This window comes from Macaca fascicularis, chromosome 3 (assembly GCF_037993035.2).
Source record: "Macaca fascicularis isolate 582-1 chromosome 3, T2T-MFA8v1.1".
NCBI lineage: Eukaryota > Metazoa > Chordata > Mammalia > Primates > Cercopithecidae > Macaca > Macaca fascicularis.
The window spans coordinates 180,268,478-180,290,548 of NC_088377.1; the positions used below are offsets into that span (position 1 = coordinate 180,268,478).

General features: G+C 41.2%; 1 protein-coding gene across 5 annotated transcripts in view; it reads right to left on the bottom strand.

Annotated features, from left to right (window-relative positions):
• Positions 1–1,748: 1,748 nt before the first annotated feature.
• The window catches only part of SVOPL (SVOP like), an 81,841-nt gene continuing 61,518 nt past the window's right edge, over positions 1,749–22,071 (bottom strand). For 4 of the 5 annotated variants that reach the window (XM_005550886.5, XM_065542626.2, XM_015448100.4 and 1 more), the window contains 2 exons: positions 5,202–5,315; positions 1,749–2,081 (listed from right to left, as the gene is read on the bottom strand). In XM_005550886.5, the coding sequence (XP_005550943.2) occupies positions 2,070–2,081; positions 5,202–5,315 (126 nt within the window). In that variant the 3' untranslated portion in view covers positions 1,749–2,069. The remainder of the gene's footprint in view (positions 2,082–5,201; positions 5,316–22,071) is intronic. The other variant, XM_074036067.1, reaches the window with a different exon arrangement.

A 22,071-nucleotide genomic window follows, 5' to 3' on the forward strand; every position in this document is an offset into this window, starting at 1 on the left:
AGTCTCCACTTCTAGTTCTCTTGGTATTTCTGTCACATCTACAGTACCTTTCTTCACTGAAATCTTGAACCCCTAAAAGTCATTTGTGAAGGTTCAAATCAATGTCTTTCTCACTCCTGAGTTATTCTGACTCTTCCCGTGAATCACAGATGTTCTTAATGGCATCTAGAATGGTGAATTGTTTCCGGAAGGTTTTCTGTTTACTTTGCCCAGATTCATCAGTGGAATCACTATCTGTGGCAGCTATAGCTTTATGAAATATATTTCTTAAATAGTAAGACTTGAAAGTCAAATTTACTTCTTGATCTATGGTCTACAGACTGTGTGTTTTGTTAACAGACATTAAATTATCGAGATCTTAGGTGACTAGGTGCAATGTCAGTGAGCAGTAATGTTTTAGATGAAGTCCTTTTTTTGAACGATAGGTCTCAAAAAATGGGCTTAAAAATTCACCATGCCGTAAACAGATAATTCCATCATCTAAGCATTGTTCTATGTATAAAGTACAGGCAGAGTAGATTTAGCGTAATTCTTAAGGGCCCTTGAATTTTGAGGTCAATGAGCATTGGCTGCACCAGCTGCATTAGTCCCTAATAAGAGAGTCAGTCTATTCTTTGAAGCCAAGCATTAACGTGTAACTATAAAGTCCTAGTTGGCATCTTCTTCCAATAGAAGGCTATTTTATCGACACAAAAATCTGTTTAGTGTAACTACCATCAGTGATTTTAGCTAGATCTAAATAACTTGCTATAGTGTCTCCATTAGCACTTGCTGCTTCACCTTGCACTTGCCTTCACAGAGAGGTAGGGTCTTGCTCTATGTTAGGTTTTGGCTTAAGGGATTGTTGTGAATAGTTTCATCTATCCAGACCAAACTTTCTCCACGTTAGCAATAAGGCTGTTGTGCTTTCTTATCATTCGTGCATTTTACTAAACCAGACCCTTCAAGAACTTTGTGCATGCACAACCTAGCTGTTTGGCAGAAGAGGCCTAGCTTTGAGCCTGTAGCTTTCAACATACCTTCCTCACTAAGCTTCATCATTTGTAGCTTTTGATTTAAAATCAGAAATGTGCGAGTCTTCCTTTCACTTGAACATTTACAGGCTATTGTAGGGTTATTTGGCCTAATTTCAATAGTACTGAGTCTCAGGGGATAAGAAGGCCTAAGGAAAAGGAGAGAGAAGGGGGAACATCCAGTAGGCAGAGCAGTAAGAACACACATGTATCAATTAAGTTTGCCTTCTTACATGAGTGTGGTTAGTGGCACTCTCAAAACAATTACAATAGTAACGTCAAAGATCACCAATCACCACAACAGATGACCAAAATAGGACAGAGACACAGTGAGTACATGCTGTTGGTAACAGTGCAACATATGGAAGCACAATAAAATAGGACAGGCCTGTAATTACATGATGGCGAAAAGCTTGCTGCGTTCTTTAATCTTTATCAAGAGAATCAAAGACTCCCCCTATAAAAAAATAAAATTAGAGACAGGGAATGTAAGGGGTAAAATTGGTTTATTCCCTGCTTCTTGGTGATTATGTGTAATACTCATTCTAATTTAAGCATTTTATGAATAAGCAATTTTCATCAAACTATGGATGCTGTAAGTTACATAGGCGAATTTGAATTTGAACTTGATGGCTATTCTAGTTGTTTTGAAAATGATATCATCCCAGGTTCTTGCCTTAGCTACAAAATTTCAGTTCAAGTTTAGCTACAAACCTCATGGGAGAATATCAAATATAAGTTTAAAATTTAGTATTTATTCATATAAAGGTTTACAGACTTGATTTCAAGGAATAAAAGCCATCTTTCCCCCACCATCTCCCTTTCACACCCCTTTGAAAGCTTAAGTTATATTTTATAAAAGTACTTTATATATTGTCCCTCAAGGAAGAGATCAATACAGAGTTACCTACCCCATTCCCATATATGCCTTTAAAAAAAAAAAATCACTTTACTAATTACCGAGTAGCATAGAGAAGTAAAACCAAGTTTTAAAAAATGCACCAGTTCTGAAGATAGAATTCATTTTTCTCATCTGGTAGACAGCTTTGCAGGTCTTCATTTAATTTGCTGGAAGAAAGTTATTTAATAGATCAGTAACAGACTTTTAAAAAGTCTTGTCCATTCATACTCAGCTGATATTTTAGTAACAGAAGATTCTGTAATAAAAAATTATTAGGAGGGAAGATCCTAGCATTTACCTTAGTGTATCTGAAGATATAATGCTAACTTTTTTATTCTAATATAATGCAGACGTCATTTAGAAAAATTCATATTTTATATAGATTATATATACATTATATGTATACTATATACATGCATATATATACACGTGTGTGTGTATATACATATATAATTTTTTTTTTAGAGACAGGGTTTCACCATGTTGGCCATGCTGGTCTCAAACTCCTGACCTCAGGTGATCCACCTGCCTCAGCCTCCCAAAGTGCTGGGATTACAGTTGTGAGCCACTGCACCTGACCAGTATTCTCTTTCTAGATAGCGTTTTAGATTTTTAGTTTACCAGACTCCTCAAATCAGAGTTTCTTAGAGTAGTTGTAACACAGAATCAATACCACTTTAAAATTATTTACCAGGTTGGTTCATCCAAATTATTAGGATGTTGTCTGTGTGTGTTGTTGGAAGGAAGTTAAGATTTTTGACATGTTCTTATAAACATTTCTAGAAGCTGTATTGGTGTCAGTTAGGTGGTTTCATATGGTAACCACTCACAACACTGAAGTAAGGGGAGTGGGTGTGGCTGTGTATTTTAAGATTTTTCCCAAAGACATGTAGCCAGTTAGTGGCAGTCATCAAGGGATACATGCCCAGACAATTGTATGTATTGAACCTACTTGTTTGTTTAAAAGGTTATAAACAATCATGCAGAATCATTTCCCCATAGTGCTAAACCCAAGTCCCACTCAACAGAAGAGGAAAAGTCTTCTAGGTAGATATGACTTGAATAGGAGATTCTAGATGCTAAGTCAGTTTTCCACTTATATGTATCATTATTTGCAAAATTAAGTAACACTAAATTCCTATTTCCTTAGTGTTACGGTCTGGTTTAAATTGTAGCCTCACTACAATATTAGTGTGCTCCTTTATACAAGTTGCTCAACTTGTGTCTTAGTTTCCTCATTTGTATAAAGGATCTGATCATCCTTTGCTTATAATTAAAAGGAAGCATATCGATCATCTAAGTCTCTGGCTTTAAGCACTCAATGACTGGATCACCTTTCCAAGTAAGGAACCTAAACAAAGCCCTAAATTCACAATTACATAATAGATCACCTAATCTGATTAAAATGCAATATTACATTAAAAATAAACTAGCCTTAAAGATAGGCAAACTAGGCCGGGTGCGGTGACTCACACCTGTAATCCCAGCAATTTAGGAGGCCAAGGCAGGTGGATCTCTTGAGGTCAGGAGTTCGAGACCAGCCTGGCCAACATGGTGAAACCCCATCTCTACTAAAAATACAAAAATTAGCTAGGCGTAGTGGTGGGTGCCTGTAATCCCAGCTACTCGGGAGGCTGAGGCAGGAGAATCACTTGAACCCAGGAGGCGGAGGTCGTAGTGAGCTGAGGTCACACCACTGCACTCCAGCCTGGGCAACAGAATGAGACTCTGTCTCAAAAAAAAGCTTAGTTTGTTTTGTTTTGTTTTTTTTTTTTTTTTGAGACAGAGTCTCATTCTGTCGCCCAGGCTGGAGAGCAGTGGCACGAACTTGGCTCACTGCAACCTCCACCTCCCAGGTTCAAGAGATTCTCCTGCCTCAGCCTCCCGGTAGCTGGGACTACAGGCATGGCTAATTTTTGTATTTTTAGTAGAGACGGGGTTTCAGCATATTGGCCAGGCTGGTCTCGAACTCCTGACTTCAGATAATCTGCCCACCTCAGCCTCCCAAAGTGCTGGGATTACAGCCGTAAGCCACTGCACCCGGCTGCCTTTTTAATACTCAATAGTGCCTTCCTTGTATCTACTCACAGAAACAAAACATATCAGTATCAAAACAAATATGAATGCATACAAGGTTTACAGTGAGTAGGACGTAGCAGAGAGGGCAAGTTACACTCAGCCACAGAAGCACCATGACTCTACAGCCTCAGGGAGAGGTGGCATCTCAGGGTCAACTAAACTATGTGACCAGTGGCCTAACCCAACCATTCTCCCCCTTCCCCATAAGCACCCACACACGCCCTTGTAAACCAGCTACAAGCTTTGTGTTGAAGACAGGAAGACATCAGACCCACCACCTGTACCTGGAGGTGACCATCCTTCACTGAATCCAACCATAAGGGCAGGGGTAGGAGAGGCCCTCTCTTCAACTTTGAGCCTGGAAGGATGCCTTATACTTTTGAGGTAGGGGTGTGTGTGCGCGTGTGTGTCTGTGTGTGTGTGTGTGTGTGTGTGTATATATATATTTTTTTTTTTTAATGTACTTTGCAAAATAGAGTGAGCAGTCAGTCCTGCTGTTAGTATTGGAAAGCGACTGGCACAACATTGGAGCTTTTGACTCAATTCTTCCCAGAGGGACCAGAGGTAAATGAAGCTGGACCAACACATGAAGACCATGTGACCCCAAGGACAACACAAATAGCTGTTGCAGCTCTGCCAGTCACTTTCAGCTCTGCAGTAAGGCTTATATTCAGATAGTAAAGTGGGAAGGGCAGCTGGGCGCGGTGGCTCACGCCTGTAATCCCAACACTTTGGGAGGCTGAGGCAGGTGGATCACGAGGTCAGGAGATCGAGACTATCCTGGCTAACATGGTGAAACCCCGTCTCTACCAAAAATACAAAAAATTAGCCGGGCGTGGTGGCACGTGCGTGTAGTCTCAGCTACAAGGGAGGCTGAGGCAGGAGAATCGCTAGGAGGTGGATGTTGCAGTGAGCCAAGATCGTGCCACTGCACTCCAGCCTGGGAGACAGAGTGAGACTCTGTCTAAAAAAAAAAAAAAAGAAAAAGAAAAAGAAAAGTGGGAAGAGTAGAATCCCGAGGCCTCTACAACTGTCACTAGGAAAAAAAAAAAAAAAAAAGTTCTTGTTATTCAAACCGCAACTTTACAGAAAGAAACTTGATATGAATTACCAGTTATCTTAACTACAGTGATGCCCATATACCAAGTTCATTTCCTCTGGGCAAAAGCGGTAGTCGAAAAGACTTCAGAGCTCCCTGCATCACTCACCTGGAGGGCCCGTCCTTTTGTTTCAATGGGGAGAGTAAATGCAGAAATGGCACATACAACACAGACAGACGAGAAGAGACACAGGGCCCCCAGTATTGAAGCACTCATAAGAACCTGCAAGTCACAAGAGAATTACTCACTTTATTATGCTCCAGTCACCTCTAAACTGTTCTTTATGTGAAAGGGAAACTACGGAGTCACTTCACTAACATGGTCCTTTACAGCCATTCTGCAGGTTGTACCCTTCCTGACAAATTGATTTATCTGAGCCACTCTGGTGTAGTCATTTTGTGTGATTAGGCCAAGAGCAGGGACCGGCATTAACACGCGTTGGCCAGGTAGGACCCCTCTTGGCACCCACCTGTCAGTCATCTCCAGAGCCAAGTTTTGATATCTGGAGAAGACGGGGGATCGGCCCGTTTTCCCACCCCCTTTCTCATACCAATTCAGCTTGCTTAACTTCTAACTCTCACTTCACGCTATATCCTCTCTCTGCCAAATATCCATTATCCCTTCAGTCCTGACAGCACGAAACAGGCAAAAGTTTTTGTTTTTGGAAGAGATGTTATCTCAGGGTCTCTGAAAGGATTGCTAATGTGTCTTGTCTCTGGTTATGGAGTTGTGTGACAAGCCTTATGTGACACCAGAACTCTTTGGTGTCAATTTTTCCACAGTAACTGGGTTTCTGTCCATCTGAACACACACTTTGGCCTGGATCTTTTCATGCAGATACTGGCTAATTCAGATACTCCATCTCATACTTCAGTTTCTCTTGGTCTGTGTTCTTGGTAGTTCTCCATGAATCTCACAACAACAGTAAAGTATGAAGTGGTTAACCAACAGCAAAGCTCTCTAGAATCATAGAATAACATATTATAATTTAGAATGACCTAGAAACTATCTGGCTGAATACAATTTCTTCCCTTTACAGATGAGCCTAGACTAAGTGACTAGTCTCAGTAACTACTTGTCCAAAGTCACATACAGATCCTGACACACAGCCTGGTGGTACCACCACCACTTAGGTTCCCTTATGATACACAATTTGGGAGTATACCTCCTGTGTTTCAGGGCTGCTGCCTTCCAAAACACTAAATAATTCCACTCACCATGCAAACAGAACCCACAGCATTGATCTCACTAATTATTTTGCAATTGCCCTAGCAAGTTATAGGTACTATGCTGATTTTTCTCCCAAAATTACAATTTTGCCCTAACAGGAGTTTGTATAACGTGTGTGTTTGTGTGTGTGTGTGTGTGTGTGTGTGTGCGCGCGCGCGCGTGTACGCGTGTTTACTGCTGGAAGTCTCGGAAGCAAGCCCAGAAAAGGGATAGAAACCAAAAGGCCAGGCAGTCTGAGCTAAGATCAGATCATGCCATAATTAGGCACGTGTCTAGATTCTGTCATTATTGCTACTATTACTGGACACCAAAATTCTCGCCACCACCAGAACGAATCCTAAACTATCCCCACTTTATATCCTTATACCACATTTAAAGTCCTGGGTAGTGTGAGACCCAGATGAGTTGAGTTTGGGTCACCTACCTGTGCTCCAGCAGTCACGGTCAGGGAGAGTAACTGCCTAGGCGTTCTGGCTTCCCTGAAGCTTCGTAACAAGACTCCACAATCCACTAGATGTTACCAGATATTTTTTCGATAAATTCTACCTAAGTTTACTAAAGTCAGTTTCTACTGTTTGTAAGCAAGAACTCTGAGTAATACCTGATTATAAAAATAATATTGGAAATTTGTTAAAATGCAGATTTTCAGAGACCACTCCAGATTTACTAGATCAAAAGTAAAGAGATCTGTTGTTAATCTCTTCTTCTAAAAAGCAACCCAGACTAGGGATAGAGAGACATTACATAATGACACAAGGGTCAATCCACCAAGAAGACGCTGCTATACTAAAGGTTATACATCAAACAAAAGAGCTTCAAAATACATTCAGCAAAACTGTTAGAAATAAAAGGAAAAATAGACATCCACAAATACATGGAGACTTTAATACTCCTACCTCAACAACTGATAGAACTATTAGACAGCAAATCAGCATAGAATTTTATGACACCATCAAGCAATGGGATCTAAATGACAGTTGTAGGACAGTCCACCCTATAACAGCAGAATACACCTTCCGTTCAGGTGCCCACTTAACGTTCACCAAGATAAGCCATATCCAGGGCCCTAAAACGAACCTCAACAGATTTAAAAGAATTGAAATCATAGAGTGTGTTCTAGTCCTAAAAGGATGTCAAGCTAAGAACAGGTAACAGCAAAATCTGCAAACACTTCTGTGTAATCCACGCACTAAAGAAGTCTCAAGAAAAATTAAAAATACATGGAATGGAATGAAAACACAACATGTTAAATTTATAGGACAGAGCTAATAGGAACAAAAACAGAGTACTTAGGAATAAACTTAACAAGAAATGTATAAGAAAATTATTCTTAAAGCCAGAACTGTCTTTCTGAGATCTAATTCCAAGGACTTCTCCACAGCTAAGTGAGATGCCTCACACCAGTATTAGATGATTCTTTGTGTGGACAGAACAGAGTATTTTCATCTTGTATTTAAAGCAATTTGTTGACTTCGGCTCCTCACCACTTTCTATACTAGTCTCCCATTCACGTCCCTAGTAATACCTATGCAAAAAAGAAAAAGCTGATGATGAAACCCACAGGTTTAAGAGCTTAAATCTCAAACTTTGTTACGAGTAACAGGAGTGTGCTGAGAGGGCAAGCAATAAAACAAGTCATACCAAAAAGCCACATTGCTCTCTCCTAAGCCCCAACCCCACTCCACTCCCGTGGCCGGTGGTCCAAACAGAAAATAACTGGAGAAGACGAGGAGGTCAAAGGATCAGGGAACTAAGCATTATGTGAATTCACCAGCAAGATGTACAGAACACTTGTGTTTACATTGTTTTTATGGAACTAGCAGAATAAAACTGATCTATTTTAAAAATGAAAAAAAAAATTATAACTCTACCAAGTACATAAAAACATCTATTTCAGTTCTTAGGAAAATACAATCTTATAAAAATATAATCTTCACCAAAACAATCTGTAATTCTAATAGAAATTAAAATGCCAACAGGATTTTGAAAAAACACAAATTCTAAAGTTAACTTGGCTAGGCAGAGTAGCACGCACCTGCAGTCCCAGATACTTGGGAGGTTAAGGCAGAAGGACCACTTAAGTTAGAGGCTGTGGTGTTCTATAATTGCACCTGAGAAGAGTCCCTGTAATTGCACTCCAACCTAGCGGGATCCGTCTCCAAAAAATAATAATAGTAAGAGATACAGAAATGTCAAAAGACAAATTACCACAAACTTTTTAAATAAACTGGATTCCTTATGTAGTAAAGTTAATTTGAAATAATTAACATATAACAAATTAGGCAACTTCTGAAAACATGTGGAGGTACAGGGAGTCGGAGGGGTTATTTACCTAGGAGAAATTAAAGTGCAGTCATTAGCAGTGTAGCGTTGGTGCTGGAATAAAGAGATCAGTAAAGCAGTGAGTCACAAAATAGATCCAAATATCTATGGGCATTTGGTTTATTATATAACAGGGACATGTTTAACCATTTGAGGGGAGACAGACAAGGATGACTGATGGCCTCAGAGCAGCCAGCTAGGCATTGTTTTGTTGCTTTTTGAAGCTAGATCCTTACTTCAGGCCTTGTGTATAAATAAATTATGAAAAAATCAACTTGCTGGGCACGGTGGTTCATGTCTGTAATCCCAGCACTTTGGGAGGCCAAGGTGGGTGGATCACCTGAGGTCAGGAGTTTGAGACCAGCCTGACCAACAAGGTGAAACCCCATCTCTACTAAAAGTACAAAAATTAGCCAAGCATGGTGGTGCACACCTGTAGTCCCAGCTACTCAGGAGGCTGAGACAGAAGAATTGCTTGAACCCGGGAGGCAGAGGTTGCAGTGAGCTGAGGTCACGCCACTGAACTCCAGCCTGGATGATGGAGCGAGACTCCGTCTCAAAAAAAAAAAAAAGAAAGAAAAGAAAAGGAAAAAAATCAATTTAAAGTTAGATGAAACACTGAAAGCCTCTGAACTTTCAATTTTTATATTTGCAGAAATATGAACAAGTGATGAAGGCCATTGAAGCCTGACAGAAAATAAACACCTTAAGTGAAAATAATTGGGAAATTGACTACATACAAATTAATATTTTGTTTGCCAAAAAACCTGATCGTAAAACCAAATTAGAAACAATGTAAAAACATCTGTAGTATGATGACACATGGCTAACAGCCTGTAGAAAAATTGCAAATTACATTAAAAATTTAATAAAATATAAAAAGATAGTAAATGAAAGCTGCTCAAATTGATTAATAATGAACAATGTGCAAATTAAGACAAGATATAATTTATCGTTCACCAGATTGAAAAAGGTTTAAAAACTTGCTATCCCTGGCCAAGCACAGTGGCTCACACCTGTCACTGCAGAGCTTTGGGCGGCTGAGGTGGGAGGATCTCTAGCTAGAGCCCAGGAGTTCATGACCAGCCTGGGCAACACAGGGAGACCCTGTCTCTACAGATAATAAAAAAAATCAGTCAGACACAGCAGCACACACCTGTACTCTCAGCTACTCAGAAGGCTGAGGTGAAAGGATCGCTGGAGCCCAGAAGTTTGAGACTGTAATGAGCCATGATTTTGCCATTGCATTCCAGTCTCAGTGACAGAGTGAGACACTGTCTCAAAAGAAAACAAAAATGCTATCCCTTTTGGTGATGATGAAAACAAATGGATGCTTGTTTAACAATGTGTTTATAGACCTGAATAGTCATTTCTCCAAAGAAGCCATACAAATGGCCAAGAGGTATATGAAAATGTGCTCAACCTCACTGATCATCAGGAAAATGAAAATCAAAACCACAGTGAGATATATCACCTCACATGTCTATCACAAAGACAAGATAAGCTTTGGCGAGAATGTAGAGAAAGGAAACCCACTGTCAGTATGAAGCCACTACGGAAAATCCTATTGATATTTCTAAGGAAGTTAAAAGTAGTACTACCAGACGATTCAGCAATCCCTCTGCTGGATACACACCCTAAGAAAATAAAATCACCACCTTGGAAAGATATCTGCCCTCCCACCGCAAATGCTCACCGCAGCATTACACAGTAGCCAAAATAAGGAAACAACTCATGTGTCCACCAACAGATGAATAAAGTGTGATATATACATGCAATGAAAGAAGAGTCGGCCTTAAAAAAGAAGGAAATGGGCCGGGCGTGGTGGCTGATGCCTGTAATCCCAGCACTTTGGGAGGCCGAGGCGGGCGGATCACGAGGTCAAGAGATCGAGACCACCCTGGCCAACATGGTGAAACCCCATCGCTACTAAAAGTACAAAAATTAGCCGGGTGTCATGGCGCTTGCCTGTAGTCCCAGCTACTCAGGAGGCTGAAGCAGGAGAATTGCTTGAACCCAGGAGGCGAAGGTTGCAGTGAGCCGAGATCACGCCACTGCACTCCAGCCTGGCAACACAGCAAGACTCTGTCTCAAAAAGAAAAAAAAGAAGGAAATGCCATTTGCAACAATTATTCTAAAAACTAATAATAATAATAATCCAGGCACAAACAGACAAATACTGCATGATCTGTCTTACATGTGGAATCTAAAAAAATCAAAAAATAAAAAAAAATCAGATACATAGAATAAAACGATTACCAGGGGTAGGGGAAAATGGGAAAATGTAGGGGAGAAAAAAAGAATGTGTTTCTAATAAATTGTTATACTAAGAAGTGCATACATTTTAAAAAATATAAAACACAATTTGATAAGATTGGTCATCCACTTTTAAATGTACATTCTTTGGACCTAGAAATTATTCAATAGACTTTTTCTACAGAATTCTGCTTTTCCCCTCCAACATGCTCCTAAGTCACTGCCTTACTTCCCACGTGTCTCTGCCCTATTGTAGAAGCTCTCTCTAACCACCTCATCACCAGCTCCTTTCCCTGTTTTATCTTTTCGTAGCGTTAATCACATCTGATGTATTACCCGACTGTTCATCCCTTGTCCGTTCTCCACTAGTATGTAACTTCAAAGAATCAGACCTTGACTATTTTAAAATGTCTGGAACATAAAAGGGCTCAATAACTATATGTTAAATGATTAAAATAGTTGCACATGAGCTGGGTATAGTAGTGCATGCTTATAGTCCCAGATATTTGAAGGCTGAGGTGGGACGATCATTTGAACCCAAAGTGTGAGGCTACAGTGAGCCACGATCACTCCTGTGAATAGCCTCTGCAGCCTGGGCAACAAAGCAAGACCCCCTTTTTTGGAAAAAATAGTTGCATGTGGACAGGAATAAAGGCCTGTTGCGCACGACGTTCAGTTTCCCATGGCTTGTAAATAGCAGAAAAGAATAAAATGGAAACAATGTATTCATTGACAAGGTGATGGCTCTCTAATTACGGCACATCCATGCCAGAGAAATCTATGCACCTACTTAAAAGAATGAGGGTAATCGGCCGGGCGCAGTGGCTCAAGCCTGTAATCCCAGCACTTTGGGAGGCCGAGACGGGCGGATCGCGAGGTCAGGAGATCGAGACCATCTTGGCTAACACGGTGAAACCCCATCTCTACTAAAAAATACAAAAAACTAGCCGGGCGAAGTGGCAGGCGCCTGTAGTCCCAGCTACTTGGGAGGCTGAGGCAGGAGAATGGCGTAAACCTGGGAGGCAGAGCATGCAGTGAGCTGAGATCCGGCCACTGCACTCCAGCCTGGGCGACAGAGCGAGACTCTGTCTCAAAAAAAAAAAAAAAAAAAAGAGGGTAATCTACATGTACTGACATAAGATTATTAGTGAGAAAAGGCAGTTGCCATAGATAGATAGATAGATAGATAGATAGATAGATAGATAGATAGATAGATAGATGTGTGTGTGTTTATACACAGACATATCTACATATATATTCACACAGATGTAACTATACACTGTAAAGAGGGGTCTGACTCCATCTGACATTTGCTGATGGTCTTTAAGCCTCACTCCTCTCCCTTTCTTTTGTGTTCCACATCTCGACAAGCTTATGAGAAAGGAGGCTGAGTGCTCCTTCCTTTGTGCTAGCAGGAGATTTAAACCACAAAAGCCCCTGCCCTTGCATAGGCACCCTCACCACGGTTCCACCCTAACCACAGTCCCCTTCCCTTGCTCTCTCAGGCCATTTCTGACCTGCTTGAGAGGTCTGTCCTACTCTCCCAGGACCTCAATTTTGTAAAATAAGGTAAGAAACATTTTTATGCCCTCTTGGTGTGGGTGTGTGTGTCATCATCAGTCTCAACAACTGAACCAAACTTTGAAAAGGGGGTTATCCATCTGCCTCTGCAGGTCACCATAACGCAGATACATCTAGATAGATATACAGATATTCATGGAAGTAAATATATCTACAGATACACAAGCATCTATATATAATACATATAACATGTATATAAAACACACATCTATATATACATACATATCCACATATACACAAATATGACTGGAACACACACAGACATGCCCAGAGAGACAAAATATATGTATATGAAAGCATCTGGAAAAATATACCCAGAACTACAAACAGTGATTATCTCTGGTAGTAAATTACAGATAATTTTCCCTTTCTTATAACTTACAGGTCACATTTGACAGTTTAGAAACAAGCAGGCTTCCAAATTAATCCATTTTGGGGGGGTCTTGTGATTTGATGGTGCCTTTCTGTCTCGAAGTAAAGAATCTTATGGTAATTTCCTCACACTGTTGATGTACTGACCAATGTATAACCTGCTGACACTTCATAGGGGGCAGATGTATTTTAAGATTAGCTAAAGCAGGCTGTGTGCGGTGGCTCACGCCTCTAATCCCAGCACTTTGGGAGGCTGAGGCAGGTGGATCAATTCAGCCCAGGAGTTCGAGACCAACCTGGCCAACATGGTGAAACCCCTTCTCTACTAATAAAAAAAATTAGCTGGGCACGGTGGCACGCACCTGTGGTCCCAGCTACTCAGGAGGCTGAGGCACAAGAATTGCTGGAACCTGGGAGGCGGAGGTTGCAGTGAACGGAGACTGCACCACTGCACTTCAGCCTTGGTGACAGAGTTAGACTCTGTCTAAAAGATTAGCTGAAGCATGAAATTTTACTATCTTGCACATAGATCTTTACAGCCTGTATGTTGTAGTCTGCAGCTAATAAATGTAACCTCTGTATTATACCCTCCAATGAAAAGAGGAAAACGCTGATGTGAAAGACCTCCTTCTCTTCTTTTAAACTTTCCTGTAAAAACCTTTCTCCTTGTGACAGACTCCAGAACACCCAACTTTGTGGTCATCACATTTGGCTTTCGATAAACCTTTATAAAATTATTTCTATCTCAAAAACCTTAATTTCTTTATTATTTTTTTTTTTTCGTTGAGACAGGGTCTCACTCTGTTGCCCAAGTTGAGTGAGTGCAGTGGTGTGGTCACGACTCACTGCAGCCTTGACCTTCTGGACTCAAGTGATCCTCTCACCGCAGCCTCCCAAGTAGCTGGGACTATAGGCATGTGCCACCACACCCAGCTAATTTTTTATTTTTTGTAGACATGGGGTCCCACTACGTTGCTCAGGCTAGTCTCAAATTCCTAGGATCAAGCAATCCTCCCACTTTGACCTCCTGAAGCACTGGGAGTATAGGCGTAAGCCACCATGCCTGGTCAGCAGTCTTAATTTTGGTGATATTCAGTTACATACTTCTATGTTTGAAGCTCTACAACAAGCATATTTTTATATTCAGAAAACAATGTAAATGACTATAAACCTTGTTAATATTAAATATGTTAATATAGTAGGCTGGGCACAGTGGCTCACACCTGTAATCCCAGCACTTCAGGAGGCCAAGGTGGGAGGATCACCTGACGTCAGAAGTTCGAGACCAGCCTGGCTAACATGGTGAAATCCCATCTCTACTAAAAATACAAAAAAAGTTAGCCAGGTGAGGTGGCAGGCACCTGTAATCCCAGCTACGTGGGAGGCTGAGGCAGGAGAGTCTGTTCAACCTGGGAGGCAGAGGTTGCAGTGAGCCAAGATTGTGCCATTACACTACAGCCTGGGCAACAGACTGAAACTTTGTCTAAAAAAAAAAAAAGTTAATATAATAATGAAAAACAATGAACTATTCTTCCAATTCAAGAAGTTAAAGTTAATAAACCTAAGAAATTAGTGCAACAGAAATAAAAACAAAAGCTTAAATGAATACATTGGAAAATAGAAATAAGTGGGGTTGATAAATTGATGCAGGAAATATTTTATTTTAGGAAAAAATAAACCTAGTTAGAAATTAAAGTAAAAAATCATGGCATTAAGGATGTGAAAGAAGATTGGGTGTAGTGGCACATACTTGTAATCCCAGCACTTTGGGGGGCACAGATGGGAGGATCACCTGAGGCCAGGAGTTCAAGACCAGCCTGGCCAACACAATGATACCCCATCTCTAAAAAAGAAAAAAAAAAAGATGTGAAAGAGAAAATAATCGCTAATATAGATGAAAGGCAAAGAACCACAAGAGAATTCTCCCCAAAGTTCAATGCTAATAAATTCGAGTGGAGGATTCAGTAAAAATGTTTCCTGACATTTACTTAAAAAAAAAAGATAAAACTAAGAGAAACAACCAAAGAAGAAACAGAAGGACCAAAGAACCACATTCTCCAAAGTGCCAGGATTCCCTCTTTCACAGATAGCTCTTTCAAACCTCCAAGGAACAGAGTCTAGAGAGAAAAGAAAATCTTCCCATGTATTTTTAATCAGAGTAGAATGAAGGCCAGGCGTGGTGGCTCACGCCTGTAATCCTAGCACTTTGGGAAGCCAAGGCGGATGGATCACCTGAGGTCAGGAGCTTGAGACCAGCCTGGCCAACACCGTGAAACCCGGTCTCTACTAAAAATACAAAAATTAGCCGAGCGTGGTCGCAGGCGCCTATAATCCCAGCTATTTGGGAGGCTGAGGCAGGAAATAGCTTGAACCCAGGAGGTGGAAGTTGCAGTGAGCCGAGATCGCACCACTGCACTCCAGCCTGGGGAAAAAAAAAAAAAAATGGAATGACAGTCATTCCGGAACCTAACAAGATAAAACACATATCCGCAAACAGTCCCAGTCACCATCCATTTATGAGTAGTGATTCAAAAATGACAAATACTGTCAAATAAATCTCAATAGTTCACCAGCTAAGGCAAAGGCTCTTGCTGAGTGGGAGTCCTCGCTGGCCACCCAGCATCGCAGTCCCAGGGCTCTCCCTCACCACTCTGGCTGCCTTCAGGTGTTTTCCAATCAACCCCTTGCATCCGCTTCTCCAAGGACTCAAATTCATATTTCAGTAAAATAGTTGAATACAAATAAATGTTTTAAAAAATAGCCAATTAGAAATCATTCGCAAAATGTTTTGAGCACCAGGTCACTCAAGTAAGAGGTATTATGTATGGTAGGAGCAAGGAACACAAAAATTAGCAAACTATGCACACATCCTGGTCCTCATGGGGAGTAAAGTCTATTGGAAGAGATGGGCAATTACAATATTGTTGCAGTCTTGTTGTCTGAGGTATTTGAGGTATTACCTGGAGTTCTTGTCTCACGACCAAGAAAATTACGGAGTGTGGACACCAAGGGTGAGGTTGGAGAGAAAGTTATTAAGCGGAAGAGGAAAGCTCTCCACTGTGGAGAGGGGACCCAGAAGAGGATTGCCATTTTTTCAGTTGAATACAAAAGCTTTTATAAGAAACTTCCCTGCCTGTGTAACTTCCCTTATCTGTGTAGCTACTTGTGTAACTGCCCTTATCTGTGTAGCTGTGGGCATGTCTCAGGCAAGCCTCCCTTCTGTGCAAGTTCCCACAGAGCCCACCGTGGACATGTCTGTGGAAGTGGAGGAAATGTTTTCCCAGGAGGCTGCTCATTACACAAAGAACAAAGGCATTTCTCCATTGGGCCTTGCTCCCTTCTCCGTGCAGCTACAGCTTGATTTTTCAGGCTGTTTCTCTGTTTAAAAGAATTCCACAGGCCGGGCACAGTGGCTCTCGCCTGTAATCCCAGCACTTTGGGAGGCCGACGCAGGTGGATTACCTGAGGTCAGGAGGTCGAGACCAGCCTGGCCAACATGGTAAAACCCTGTCTTTACTAAAAATACAAAAATGAGCCGGGCGTGGTGGCAGATGCCTGTAATCCCAGCTACTCAGGAGGCTGAGGCAGGAGAATCGCTTGAACCTGGGAGGCAGAGGTTGCAGTGAGCTGGGATCGCACCATTGCACTCCAACCTGGGTGACAGAGCTAGACTCTGTTTCCAAAAAACAAACAAAAAATAGAATTCTACGGAGGACTTGCCTTAACTGTCTGCTTAACTGTTTTTTTGTTTGTTTGTTTTCCATTCTCTTCTCTCACTACAAAAAGTGATATGAAGGAAAAGCTCTAGGTGCCATAAGAGCTCACAGCAGGGAGGCCAGACGGGTTCGGGGAGAGATGTCAGGAGTTTAATTTCAAACATGCTGGGTTTAAGATGCTTTTGAGACATCCAGGTGAAAATGCTGGGGAGGTGATCAGGTGGATGAATCTGGAGCGGGAAGCAAGGCCTTGTCTAGAGATAGAAGTTTGGGATTCATGAGTAAGTCATTGGTAACTAAAGTAATAAAATGGATGATATCATCTCAGTGGAGAGTGAAATAAGAAACTATAAGGTTCTAATATTGAGCAATAAGAAATCCACAACAAAAGGAAGAGTAGAGGAAGACAAGTCACAAAGAGATGGGGAAGCAGCAGCCCCAGAGGTCAGAGGAAACCCACAGAGTGCAAGTGAGGGAGCCACCAGAAGGGAACACGGGATGCTAGAGGGAGAGCATGGCTAGCAGTCCGTAACGTGGGTCAAAGGTCAGAGGAGATGAGGGATTAAAATGACCTTTGAACCTAGAGACATGGAGGTCACTGGAGACCTTACCAAGAATGATTTTGGTGGAGTAGAGATGGCTACAGCCAGATCGGAGGAGGTAAAGGAATGAGTGGAAGGCAGGAAATGAAGCGGGAAGAGAACCCTTTTAAGGAGTTTAGCTGGAAAGAGGAGAAAAGCAATAGTGAACAAGGTTGATTTTACAGCTTGGAAGCTGTGGAACCTGAAGCACATTAAATGCTGATTGGAAGCATTCAGCATCAAGGGATAGATAGAAATCACAGAAGGGCTACCATTATAAACCCAAAAAACTCAAGAAACTCAAATGAGAAAGTATTAGGAATGCATTCAGTAAGCTGGTTGTTTAAAAATCAATATTTAAAAAAAATCCATTCCAAATAGTTATCTGTATTTAGATATCTGTATTTAGATAACTATTTGGAATGGATTTTTTTTAATATTGATTTTTAAGCAACCAGCTTACTGAATACATTATTATCTGTATTTAGATAACTATTTAGAATGTTAAAATAGAAGTTATAATGAAAGAAAATAATCCATTCCTAATAACAACAAAATGCCATAAGATGCCTAGGAATAAACATAGCAAGACACACAGGATCTATTTGAAGAAAACAATAAAATCCCAGCAAGGGCCATAGGAGGAAAGATTGAACAAAGAGAGCGACCAAACTTGTTCTTGGACACGTAGACAACGCTGTAAGAAAAAAAGTCAATTTTTCCTCTATTAGCCAATACACTGAAAACATTAACAATTAAAAGTTAATAGGATTTGGGCGGAATGTTACTAAGTATTCTGAAAAAGAGCAATGAAGTAGGTTTTGAACAGCCAGTTTAAAAAAATGTGTATAAATCTCATTAGAGTAATAAAAAGAACTCGTCAGTGACAAAAGCAGATGGATCAATGGACGAAAATAGCGAGCTAGAAATAGGCCAATTGTGGGAACAAAAGCAAACAGACATTTCTGACCTGTGAGTAAAAAATGGATTTTCAATACATCGTGTTGGAACAGCCGGCTTGCCACTGGGGGAATTGTACAGCTGTTTCCGGCACTGGACCTCACGCCTCAATAGACGCCCATGGCTTGAAGAGGGCACAGCAGGGATATCTGGGTCAGAGTCTGGGTTGCATTCACTTTGTGAAATGTGAGTAAGTTGGACACGTATGATGTGGGCACTTCCACGTGTCTGTTATACTTCAATTAAAAATGTACACTCCCTCCCGCCTTGCCCTCTCAAAAAAGAAAATGCCATAGAAGGCCTGGAAGAAAAGAGGTGTGTGTTTTTATAATCCTAAATGCAGACTCCAGAAATATAAAGAAATACTGATACATTGGAGTGTCTATGAACCCCGCACAGAAAAAGAAGAACATGAACAAGAATGAAAGACAAATAAAAAAACTCTGCAACGTAATTGCCAAATGCAGAATATTTGTGATATGCCAGAAAAATTGTTAAAAATCCTTTATAGACACACCCACCCGCACACACATTTATATACATACACATTTATCAGAGGCTCTTACAGATTCATGTTTTAAAGACTGAATTGAAAAATGGGCAAGTACCTGAGTGGGCAAGCTAAAAAAAAGATAAATTGCCCAATTAAAATATGAATAAGAACATTCAGTACCATTCCTAATAAAAGAAACACTAATTACAATAATCAAGAGGTATCATTTATTGCCAGTGAGATTGGCAAAGATGAAAGACTAACATCTGTGGCAGATATGTGAAGCAGCAAGGCTCTCAGGCACTGGTACAACTCGCCCGGGAGGACTTGAGCACAATGTACCAAAATGAAAGCGAGCAGACCCCTTCACCTACCGATCCAATTTCTAGGGATTCACCCTAAGGAGATAATTGCATAATTGGATAAAAATGTAAGCACAGCTGGGCCCGATGGCTCACGCCTGTAATCCCAGCACTTTGGGAGCCAAAGTGGGAAGACTGCTTGAGCCCAGGAGTTCAAGCCCAGCCTCCAACCTGGGCAACATGGCAAGACACTATTTCTACCAAAAAAAAAAAAAAAAAAATAGCAGGGTGTGGTGGTGAGCACCTGTAGTCCCAGCTACTCAGGAAGCTGAGATAGGAGGATCACGTGAGCCCAGGAAGTCGAGGTGGCAATAAGCTGTGATTGCACCACTGCTTGCCAGCCTGGGCAACAGAGTGAGACCCTGTCTCAAAAAAAAAAAAAGCAAGCACAAGCATGCTCATTACTGTTTTTTGTTTTTTTGTTTGTTTGTTTTTGGGGGGTGGTTGTGGGGAGAAGGATAGAGTCTCGTTCTGTTGCCCAGGATGGAATGCAGTGGCATGATCTCAGCTCACTGCAATCTCCACCTCCCAGTTTCAAGCGATTCTCCTGCTTCAGCCTCCAGAGTAACTGGGATTACAGGCGCCCACCACCACACTCAGGTAATTTTTGTTTGTTTAGTAGAGACAGGGTTTTGCCATGTTGGCCAGGCTGGTCTCTAACTCCTGACCTCAAATGATCTGCCTGCCTCGGCCTCCCAAAATGCTGGGATTACAGATGTGAGCTACCATGCCTAGCCTTATTATTGTGGTTTATATTAAAATATTTCTGAAATAGTCGAGATGTTCAATAATACAGAACTAACTGAAAAGAAACTTTTGGGATATACATACGATGAAATATTTTTCAGTTTAATGCTTATTTTTTATATTTATGGACATGAAAAATGTCTACAACATATGAACAAAATATCTTTTTCTTCCCTTTCCTTTCCTTCCTTCCTTTTCTTTTCTTTCTCCCCTCCCTTTCCTCTGTCCATATATTAAAAAAAAAAGAGAGAGAGAGAGAGAAAAAGAGCAGGTTATAAAAAGTACTATGATATTTGGGTGAAATTTATACTCTTTTTTTTCATTTGAACCTACATCACTAATAATGCATATGCATATTTATACACACATACATAGGAAAATATATTTTAAAAGCCTCATTAAAATATTTATATTTGTTATCATTAAATGGTGAGATATTAGTAAAGTTTCAAGTCTACTTTGTAGGTGTTTATGTTTTCAGGATGGAAGAAAAAAAGATGGGGTTTCACCATGTTGGCCAGGCTGGTCTCGAACTCCTGACCTCAGATGATCAACCAGCCTCGGCCTCCCAAAGTGCTGGGATTACAGGCATGAGCCACCACAACCGGCCAGAAATGTAAATTTTTTACGCAGTCAGGTTTACCATCTTTTCCTATATCTTTATAGCGTAATAGAAAGGGTTTTCCAAAATTCTGAAATTTCCTCTTTCATGGCAATAATACATGGCAATGTGAACTGAGAGTTGTTTTATAAGATTGCTCTACCCTTTCCCTCCTCCAATTTACTCTCTGCAAGCAACCAGAGTGATCTTTTTATTATCTTTTTATTTTTTTGAGACAGAGTCTTACTCTGTCAGCCAGGCTGGAGTGCAACAGCATGATCCTGGCTCACTGCAACCTCCGTCTCCAGGGTTCCAGCAATTCTCCTGCCTCAGCCTCCCAAGTAGCTGGGACTACAGATGCATGCCACCACGCCTAGCTAATTTTTGTATTTTTAGTAGAGATGGGGTTTCACCATGTTGGCCAGGCTGGTCTTGAACTCCTGACTTCAGGTGATCCGCCCACCTCGCCCTCCCAAAGTGCTGGGATTACAGGCATGAGCCACCGCGACAGGCCAGAGTGATCTTTTTAAAAAACAAAACTGATCGTATCCCTCATTTGCTTAAAACCCTTAAAATTTTCCCCACTGCTCCTAAGGTAAAAATCTAAAGTCCTTAATATGCCTGGAAGGCACATTCTGTCCCTGCATTTCTCTCCATTTGGCTCCCCAAGGCTATTTTCTATTCCTAGAACACATTGATGTCCATCCCACCTGGAGGCCCTCAAACCAACAGTCTTTCTACTCGAAATGCATTTCCCTTTACACAGCAGTCAGCTTCTCACACTTCAGATCTCAACTCCAATATCACCTTCCCAGAGAGGACGGCCTAAAAAAGCCTGTCACCCCTTTTACTCATTACCACATTACCTCCAAAGCCTAATCACAATCTGGAATTATTTTACATTAATTGCTTATTGATAAAAGTACCCAACTTGAACGTAAGTCTCTTGAGGGCGGGAACCTTGTGGTGGTGTGCTGTCAAATGTTCAACAACAGGTTCTCAAAAAACCCAAGGCCCTGACTTACATCATTTGTCCATTTCCACAGTGTACACACTACCACCATGACTAATTTCAAACAATGTGACATTAACCAGTTCGCAATTTTTCCTGAAAATTTAACCATCAGCTTTCAAAAGCCAGCCCAGGCCAGCTCCAGCACACCACTGGCACCTCATCTGACTTATTGATTACTGCAAATCAATAGAACTAGAACAATAGCAGGCACAGAGGCCAAGTTCAATAAATGTGTTGAACATTCAGTTGGGATGAAATAATTCTTGATTCTATGCTAACAAATAGACTGTAGCTAATTGAGCCTCTTTTGGTGCTCTAACCGCCAAACTACATAAGAAGCCCTCGGCCAGGCGAGGTGGCTCACACCTGTAATCCCAGCACTTTGGGAGGCTGAGGTGGGTGGATCACGAGGTCAGGAGATCGAGACCATCCTGGCTAACACAGTGAAACCCCGTCTCTACTAAAAATACAAAAAGTTAGCCAGGCGTGGTGGCGGGCGCCTGTAGTCCCAGCCACTCGAGAGGCTGAGGCAGGAGAATGGCGTGAACCCAGGAAGTGGAGCTTGCAGTGAGCCGAGATCGCGCCACTACACTCCAGCCTGGGTGACAGAGTGAGATTCTATCTTAAAAAAAAAAAAAAAAAAAAGTCCTCTAAAACTTGTAGAGAATTATTCCAGAAAGAACTTGTTGAACGGTCACCAAAATAGGACTCTGAATTAAAGAATTCTCCTTCCTCCTAACAG